Source organism: Cricetulus griseus, chromosome 4 (assembly GCF_003668045.3).
Source record: "Cricetulus griseus strain 17A/GY chromosome 4, alternate assembly CriGri-PICRH-1.0, whole genome shotgun sequence".
Taxonomy (NCBI): domain Eukaryota; kingdom Metazoa; phylum Chordata; class Mammalia; order Rodentia; family Cricetidae; genus Cricetulus; species Cricetulus griseus.
This window is the reverse complement of record NC_048597.1, coordinates 123,395,633-123,404,924: the sequence shown is the minus strand read 5'-3', so window position 1 is coordinate 123,404,924 and position 9,292 is coordinate 123,395,633. Positions and strand designations below refer to the sequence as shown.

Genomic DNA, 9,292 nt, shown 5'->3' with positions numbered 1-9,292 from the left:
ATGGTTCAAATGCACAAAGCAATGGAAATGAGAAATGAAAAGCAGAACCTTGAGGAATTCTCAGAAATCCTATTGATGGCGCAGCATGGGGTGGGACAGGCGCCTCTTTTGTTGGCTGCCATGGTGTCAAGAGAACTCACATTTCCTAGGCTAAACTCTGCTACAGGGGTAACTTTTTTGAAGAAATTCTTATTTTTACCTCAGCTAGAGGGTTTTGTTGTGTAGTTCATGTTGACCTTGAACTCTCAACAATTTTCAGCCTCTTGAATACGGGTATTGGTCACCACTGCCACCAGGTCAACACATTGAGAATCTCCGGGTTTGTAGGTCTGCCTAGCAGGGTGTCAATTCAGAAACTAAAACTGGAGTGCAAAATATGTAAATTGAAAAACCTTCCCACTTTCTTACATACTGGGGGGTGGAAACAACCAAGTCACCTCACTGCTGACCAAGTCAGAACACCCTTTTCACCTTGAAAGTCTGGGCAGTGAAACCTGGAAGCCGCTAGGAGGTCCAGCAGGCTTGAGGATACTGACTTCAGCCGGAGTTAACGTGGGAGTCTCTTCCAGTGTGCCTGAGAGAGACGTTGGGGTTGGAGACGGTTTGGGGCGCACAGGGCCGGGCGATCACCGTGGACCCGGAGGGGAGCAGGTCGTGCTCCGTGCGAGGCTGCGGAGCAGTGTCGGGCGCCGGGAGCGAAGTGCGCACGGCGGAGACCGGGCGGGGACCGGGCGGGGACAGCGAGGGGCGGGGAGCGCGTAGGAGGGTCGGCCCGGGAGCTTCAGCCCGGCCCGCGTGCACTCGGCGCAGGGGGCGGGTTTCCCGGCGGGCCCGAGTAGCCGCGGGGCACCGCCGGCTAAGTGCGCGCCACTGTCCCCACGGCCCGCGAGTAGCGCTGCCAGGAGGCTGTCCTCTTGCGGCGCAGCCAGCAGCCTCGCTACCCCCACGCTGCGAGCGAGTGACGATGCACCCCGGTGACAGCGCCCTGAGCCTCCGCCTGGCCTCGGGGCAGCTGCACTGAGCCCGGCGCGCGGGGCCCGGTCCTCCGCGCTTCCCCGCGCTTCCCCGCATTCGCAGTGTCCCCACACCCGCCGCTCCCGCGGCCCCGGCGCCTGGGCCATGGGGCTGCCCACTCTGGAGTTCAGCGACTCGTACTTGGACAGCCCGGATTTCAGGGAGAGACTTCAGTGTCACGAGATCGAGCTAGAGAGAACCAACAAGTTCATCAAAGAGCTGTTGAAGGATGGCTCCCTGCTCATCGGGGCGCTGAGGAGTGAGTAGCGGGCCCCGGGGTGTGCAGGGCCCCGCGGGGTGCGGGACCCTGGTTGGGAAGCCCAAACCGAGCTTCTTTTGTTTGAATGGATTGGGGACAAAAGCTGAAGGGCTCCCCTGCTGGTGGCCAACAAAGTCTGTTCTGAGTGGTTCCGATTTACTTCCCCCGGCAACACCGGGAAGGGAAAGATTCCCCAGACAAACCCTCGGAGTAAACTTTTGTAGTTTGTAGCTAAAAAGATGTTGAGGACTTTCACTTTTGTTTGTAATGTTGTCAAGGCTTCGGTGCCTGATTGCGTTTTGTTTTGTTTGTTTTTATTCGTTTTTGTTGTTGTGTTGTTTTTCTTTTTAAAAGGCCCAGAGAGTGCCAGGCATGGTGGTGCACGCCTGTGATGCCTGCACTGGCGAGGCTGAGGCAGGCAGAATGTTAGGGGTTTGAGGCTAGTCTGAATTAAGAATGAAATAACACTTCAGTCAGGGCAACAGAGCGAGATCCTGTATCAAAACAAACAAACAAAACCAACTAACAAACAAAAGCTCCTGGGGAGAGTTGGAATCAAGTCCATGTTTTTCAGAATTAAAATGAAGCTAGAGAACTCAGTAATATTTCAGAAAACTATCTCATACAACACTGACTCGTCTTGATTTGACTTTTAAAAAATATACGTCTGCAGTTTGGCCATTGATAAGCTGTTTGGACACAGCACAGTGTCTGTGTATTTTACAGCCTTAGAGTTTTCTGTGAGTACTGTATTTTGGCCTGCATCGTGTGTGGTGTTGGTCATTGGTGAGAGCTCAGGTCTGAGTTCAATTCAACATCTGATGGATGTCAGTGTCTGGATTCTGCCTCCTTTCCCACACCCCTCCCGACAGGATATTCTTTCCTCTTTTCTCTTCCAGAACTTCCCCTTCGACTATCTCAACCCAGAATTTCTCATACTGAGAACCAAGTGAATTACTACACGCTAAAGTGTAACCACTTCCTTTCCCAGGGCTCATTTGTGTCTTAAATAGAAAGTCTTGGGTCTTTGGCCTCTGGTGAGGGCACTAACGTTGGGTAGAGGCCTCTGGATGATTTGGTGGTCCCTAGGACTTTCCCTGGGTGCAAGTCTATATGACTAGGGTTTGTGTGTGCTGGCAGGAGACTTAGCATCTGATCTATACTTTGAACACTATATTACTAGCAAGGATTTCTCTTAGATGTCTTGAAATTAATGCCTCCCAGATCCCTTTTGGTTTTAGCCATACCCAGTGCTCAAATATTTATGCACCACTTGTGTTATTTGTCCAGAATAAAGAAAATATGTTTATGTCCATTGTCAATTAATATGAATTTGAGACTATGATAATGATTATTTACATGGTTTGTGAAAACAGTGCTTCTGTGCAGTTTTTTGAGTGCTTGTGTACACAAATGTGAACTCCCTTTCTATCTGGTTTGAAATCTTGGTGAAGGTCTCAGAACACATCTTACTGAGCACGAGGGAGCATGATGCCTCCTTAGAGAGGTCATCCCTTTCCCAGTGTGCCGTGCCGGGATGACTCACACTTCGTGTGGCAGGTGGTCTACATTTGGTGTTTCATAATTTGAAAATATTTCCTGATATGTATTTTATTTCACTGGTGATATTATACACTTCCTGGGATTCTTCAGTCTAGGTTGTGTTTCTTGACCCTCCCTAGAGTTCTTCTCAAATATGTCCCTGAGGTCATGTTGAGGGTGTGAAGTCCTGGAGGTCATCAGGAATGCCCAACCTTTTGATATTGCATTCTGCAAATACACTGGTCTGCATTCACAGCTATCCTGGGAAGAATTCGGCCTGTGGGCAGGACCTAGGATGGACACGCTGAGACCCTGCCTCCTGAATTAGGCTTTATGCCCTTGAATATATAAACTTGCTATAGTTGTATAAGGCTTTGTGAAGAGAGGGTATAACCATAACTAACACACACTTGTTACTCTTTTCATTGTGGAAGAAACTTTTATTTCTCATTAAATGAGTTCCCAGGAGTGGTGAGATGGCTCAGTGGGTAAAAGTGCTTGCCATGCAAGCCTGACCACCTGCTTCCACTGCTGGAACCCATAGTGGAAGGAAAGAAGTAACTCCCAGAAGTCACTTCAGCTGATCATAGGCATGCCAACACACACACACACACACACACACACACACACACACACACACACTCACGCACACCACAAATGTATATGCATGCACCTGATGCATGCATCAGCTGGCAAATGGGGACTTTTGAAGCAAAATATGCTTGAAGAGACAGGAAAGTACTGTCTTTTGCTTGCCAATCCACTTCTGTTCCCCGAAGATGATACTCTAGGCCAGGCTGCAGCTCTAGACACCTGTCTTCTGAAGCTGCTATGGTAGTGCTCTGTTTGAAGGGTTGAAGATGCCTTAGTGCTTTCCCAGGCCTACCAAGGGAGCCTGGCTCCAGTCTGACCCTCCTGATGTTTTTCCTACCTATCTGAGGAGGTCTTCAACTTGTTTAATAGTTGTGTCCATGATCATTTCAGGATTTTAACTAAACTTGTTGTTTCACTAATAATGGTTTTCTAATATGACCTGTTTAACTAAAGACAGCAGTGTCTGATTTCTATTCTTAATGATGTGGTAATTTTTCCTGCATGTATTCCTGTGTGTTTGTTTGATGCAGAGTCTTATGCCACCCAGACTGGCCTTGAGTTCACTATCTTCCTGTCTCTACCTCTAGAGTCCCAGGATTATTGGCACATGGCACTATACTCATTGCGCATGCTCTCTTATGGTTTATGCATACATTCCTGTCCCAATAAAACTATGCATGTCTCTTGACCCAGGTTTCTTTGGCTGGTTGTATGGAAGATTGCTTATATCTTGAATTAGATAGTTTCATCTTGTGGGTCATTTTGTTGTTGATATTGTTCCTTTGTATTTCGATAAAATGTCTTACTATGTTGTTCACAAGACCTTGAACTTGAAATCCAGCTGCTTCAGTTTGGCAATCACAGCATTGCATTGCCAAAATGAGTTGAACGGGATTTAAATTTTATTTTATGCATATGAGTGTTTGCCTGCATGTGTATCTGCAGCATATGTCTGGAGTGCCTATAGAGGCCAAAAGACTGTCAGATCTCTGAACTGTAGTTATAGACATTTGTGAGCCTTGATGTGGATGCTGGGAATCAAACTAATGTCCTGTGAAGAGTAGCTAGTGTTTCCATTTTTCCTTATTTGTTTATTTACTTATTTACTTGCTTGTTTGTTTATGAGATGAGGGCCCCTGTGTTGCCCAGGATAGTTCTGAACACCTCAGCTCCGTTGCTTTTCTTGCCTTCAGTTTCCAGAGTTGTTGATCTGACAGGCTCACAGGATTCTACTTTAAATGATTCCATTCCATTTTTGTACCTACTCTGAGGAAGAGGGTGATAGTTTAGCATATTCATCTTGCCTTGAGTTCAAATTCCAAGTGTGATAGCTGGCAAGTAGCTACAAACATTACACCTAGGATTATCGACGTATTTCGTCACATACCTTATATATAAGTGGTATTTGACAATGTTCTTGATAACAGTGACTCAAGTTTGGTTCAAGCTGTGTGACTCAAAAGCTCCACCCTTATCAAATATTATGTTATGTGGACTTTATTCCTTTATCAGGTGCCAGTCTTAAAATCTTTAAATCACAGATTTTTACTGACTGTTTTCTTTTTAACAATCATATGTGGTAAAAACATTTCAGTATTATTCTCTCATATCCTTTGCCACATTTCCCCCCTATGCTTTGTGTTTAAAGAATCCTTGAGAGAAAAATGAACTTTGTTCTTGAAGTAGATGGTAAAAAGAGAAATGGGGTGGTGATAGTGAGAGAATAGGATAAAAAAATAACTGAGATTTCCACTGTTCTGTGAAGGAGGGTGCCGGAGGTGATGCAGAGGTGAGCCTCATTTAGCCATTCTGCAGTCTACACATGTGTATACATTTTTGTCAGTTTTGATTTGCAAGTGTGTGTGTGTGTGTGTGTGTGTGTAAGCACATACACATGCACAGGGCAGAGGTCAAGCTCAGGCTTCATTTCTGTTTTGTTGTTTACCCTATTTTCAGAGTTAGGGTCTCTCACTGGCCTGGAACTCATCGAGTAGATGTGGCTGGCTGTCATGAAGCTTCTGGGGTCCTCCAGTCTGTCCCTCAGAGTTGTGATTTGAACAAACACCACCACACACACTTTTCTTTCTTTCTTTCTTTCTTTCTTTCTTTCTTTCTTTCTCTCTCTCTCTCTCTCTCTCTCTCTCTCTCTCTTTCTTTCTTTCTTTCTTTCTTTTTATTGTGGGTATTGGCGAGGGAACCTTGGTCTTCAGGCTTAAATGGCAAGCATGTTACTGAGTAAGCTGTCTCCTCAGCCAGGTTTTGTAAATTAAAATCAGTCAACCAATAATTCAAATGCCTGTTGCCCTCTGTATCTGCAGTCAGCAAAAAAATAAAAAGTGATAAGAGAAAGATATAACACTTTATACAGGCTTTTCTTTATCATTTTCTTTCTTACTGTTCCACTGCTGTGAAGAAACACCAGGACCAAGGCAACTCTTATACACAGAAGCATTTAATTGGGGGCTTGCTTATACAGTTTCTGAGGGTAAGTTCATTGTTACCATAGCTGGAAGGAGACAGGCATGGTACTGGAGTGGTAGCCAAGAGCTTTAAATCCTGATCTTCAGGCAGCAAGCAGAGATGGGGGACGGGGCTAACATGTGCTCTTCAAACCTCAGTGACACGCCTCCTCCAACATGGCCACACCTTCCAATTCTTCCCAGACAGTGCCACAAACTAGGAACCAAGCATTCAAACATACGAGCCTTGGGGGTTTCGTTCTCAGTATAACTACCACAGTGCTTTCCCCAAAGCAATAGGTATTTATTTACATTGCATTAGGCATTATCAGTGGTCCAGAGATGAGATAGAGTGCTGGTGTGATGCATATGTGTTCTATGCCAACACTGTGTCCTTTAATAGGTGATGCTCTTGGATTTCAGTGGTTCTAGCAGTCTTGGAACCATCCTGGTGGATACTGAAATAAGATGATAGGCAGTCTAGATAACCCCTACATCAGCATTCTTCCTTCTAGCCTGCTTGCAGCAACCATCTGGACCATCTTTCCTCTATTCTGGCTTTCCTCTTGGGGGCTTATGCTGGAACTGGCTAGCTATTTGGTTTGCTGTTGAGAGTTTCTTAAACCTGTAAGCTTAGGGTTCTTTAAAAGGGAACAACCATAATAGACAATCATATATATTCAGTTATTTATTGTAATTGTTAAATATACGTGTGATGGCTAAACTTGGTTGCCAATTTGACAAGACCTGGGAAGAGGGAACCTCAGTTGAGGGCTTTGTCTCCAAAGGAGTGGCCTGTGGGAATGTCTGTGAAGCATTTTCTTGGTTGGTTAATTGATGTACGAGGGCCCAGCCCACTGTGTACAGTATCATCTCTTAGAGCTGTTGGAAGGCAGCATACTTTGAGATAGAGATCCAGTAAGCAGTGTTTTTCCAGGATTTCTTCTTCAGTTTCCGCCCTCACTTCCCTCAGTGACAAAATGACCTGGAAGTATAAATTGAATAAACCCGTTTCTTCCCAACCCTTGCTCATGTTGTTAATCCCAACGATGAGACTAGGGCAATCCATAAGCATGAAATGAATTCTATGTATTACATTCATACTATCTTAAAAGCAAATACATTTATAATTTTAATGCAAAAAGTATTGAAAAACCAACTCAAAACTAGTCAACTCTGTATAATTAATTTAATGATGTTGGTTTACTGGAACTAATTCTGCTCTCACAGAGATCATTGATAACATCTGTATTGTTTATTTGTGGCTTTTACCCCTGGGACCTCTTTCAGCATTGATGCCTTGTTGATGGCCTTCCCTTACTGACCCAGTCATTCACTGGACACATCACCTGCCTTCTAGAAGCAGATATTTATGACACCAGTGCCCCATGACCCCAAGAAGATGCATTGTGCTCATCCCAGTGACTAGGATGGGGTACAAGTTGACGTTGTAGAATATGCTAGGGAGGTAATTAGCATAGGTTAGCATAGGTATCTACTGTCACAGTCACAGACCTTAGTGTGAAGTTCACTGCTACCGTGTATTTGTGACCTGGAATGAGGTAGGTGTTAAAGGTAAAAGGAAAACCCAGTGTCAGTAAACACTGAATTGTCTTAGAAAGGCGGCTGTTATGCTGGTATGGACCTATCAGCCTACCACTTGGGGGCTTCAGGCAGCAGGAGGAGGAAGGAGTTCATGGCTTGACTTTGATACCTTGGCTATGTAGCAAGATGGAGAACACACCAACCCTAACCCTGCAGAAGACCCTTCTAAAACAACAGCAATAACAAAAAGGAGTTGTTGTGGGAAACATGACAGACCCCATGCCCCATCTGTTGCACACAAACTCAGCCTTGTTCATGGACTTTCACTAAACCAGTCTCTGCTTGGTATACTTGGGACCTGCTCTGCATTCAGAAGTTTTAGTTGTATAAGAAAAAGAATTAAGTAAGAAGGGGAAAGGAAAAGTTTACAGCATCGGAGAGGCTGTCCATGGTTCCCTCCTGTTTACACAGCCATTTGCAGGCATGCTGAGAAGTGTCCTCAGAGCCTCTTCCTGGTGTCTGAACTTGCAGTAGGGCTGTCTCCAGCTGAAGGGGCATTCACAGTGCCTGTTTACTCTGGAGTGCTGTTTCAGTGTTGGGCATTTCACCGAGGTGGTTTCACTTGTTGGATTGGGCAGTCCAGTCAAAAGTGTGAATGTGTAATTACCTCACCATTCATTTGCTTCTTACAGTCCTTAGAACCCTAGGTAAATGAGCAGACGCCTTTCAAATAAGCTGTAATTAATTTTAGGAGCTAGATCAGACTATGATTCCTTAAGGTCATCTCAGGGGCCTTGTTTCTTGGGAAGGCAATCATGTTTGTGTTAATTTCAATGGCTGCCTTGGCACTCATCGGAGTGGAGCTAAATCAGCGTGGTTGATTGTTCCAGTCTACCTCATTGTGTGTTCCACAGGAACTTAGTGGGCACTCCAGAATGATGTCTCATTCTCCTGACTTCCTTTGCAGAGGCTGGTCATTGAGCTGCTTTTCTGGGTTAGAAGGTCAGAAAAATGGGTTGCCATGGGAATACAAAGGCAGTGCCTGTGTGATGGAAGTGACACCTTTGCAGTAACTACAGTATACATGGCCTCCGGTCACTAGGGCTGGGGACTTCTTGGAGTGCAGGAAATCTGGGGGAACACTCAATTCTGAGTCACTGAAAAGCTGCTCTCAGAAACATCCTTTCAAGCATTATGTTTCTGAGACTGCAGTGTTGAGTGAAAAGTGATATTCAGGATTATATAAGATAAAAAGAATACAGTTCACATTTAGCATTGTTTTGGTGACAAGTATAAGTCTAGTAAAGCTTTTTACATTTCTATGGAAAGTGGCTAATCTTTTCCCTAGATTTGTAAGCAGAAATAGGAGATCTAAGAAATTGGAATGTTACACTGCATTGAGTAAATATTATATAACAATGAAATGCTTATGATGGACAGATGAGAGAAGAAGGGAAATAAGTTTGTATAATTTCTTTCATGAATCTTGTTTCTCGGCAGAGCTCTGATTACAGTGCTAGCCATCATGCTGCTTGGATCGCAATCTGCCCATGTCAGATTCCAAACAGGTACCATGTGCCACATCCCCACCTGCCACCAGGCAGGTTCAGTTAGCAACTCTGTCAGTTTTTCCCTTTCTTTGAGCCTGCCAGATGATTGCCCCAAATCTAGTAATCCCTACAGTGTGTCTTCCATAGAGTAGGTCTCATTGACCAAGAGATGTTTTTACTGACTTTTACCCTGAAAGATAGAGCCCACCGCTAAGTGCCTGGTCGTGTAGGTCACAGAACCCTGGCTTCATCTTTCATAGCAGCCAAGCTCTTGAGTTATGATGTCTGCCTTCTATATAATCGTAGCAATTTACATAAAACGAGTTCAT

General features: G+C 44.8%; 1 protein-coding gene across 3 annotated transcripts in view; it reads left to right on the top strand.

The window, feature by feature from the left end:
• Positions 1 to 1,119: 1,119 nt before the first annotated feature.
• Arhgap42 (Rho GTPase activating protein 42) overlaps positions 1,120 to 9,292 on the top strand; it is a 224,442-nt gene continuing 216,269 nt past the window's right edge. For all 3 annotated transcript variants that reach the window (XM_035444354.1, XM_035444353.1, XM_027415152.2), the window contains exon 1: positions 1,120 to 1,273. In XM_035444354.1, coding sequence (XP_035300245.1) covers positions 1,120 to 1,273 — 154 coding nt within the window. The remainder of the gene's footprint in view (positions 1,274 to 9,292) is intronic.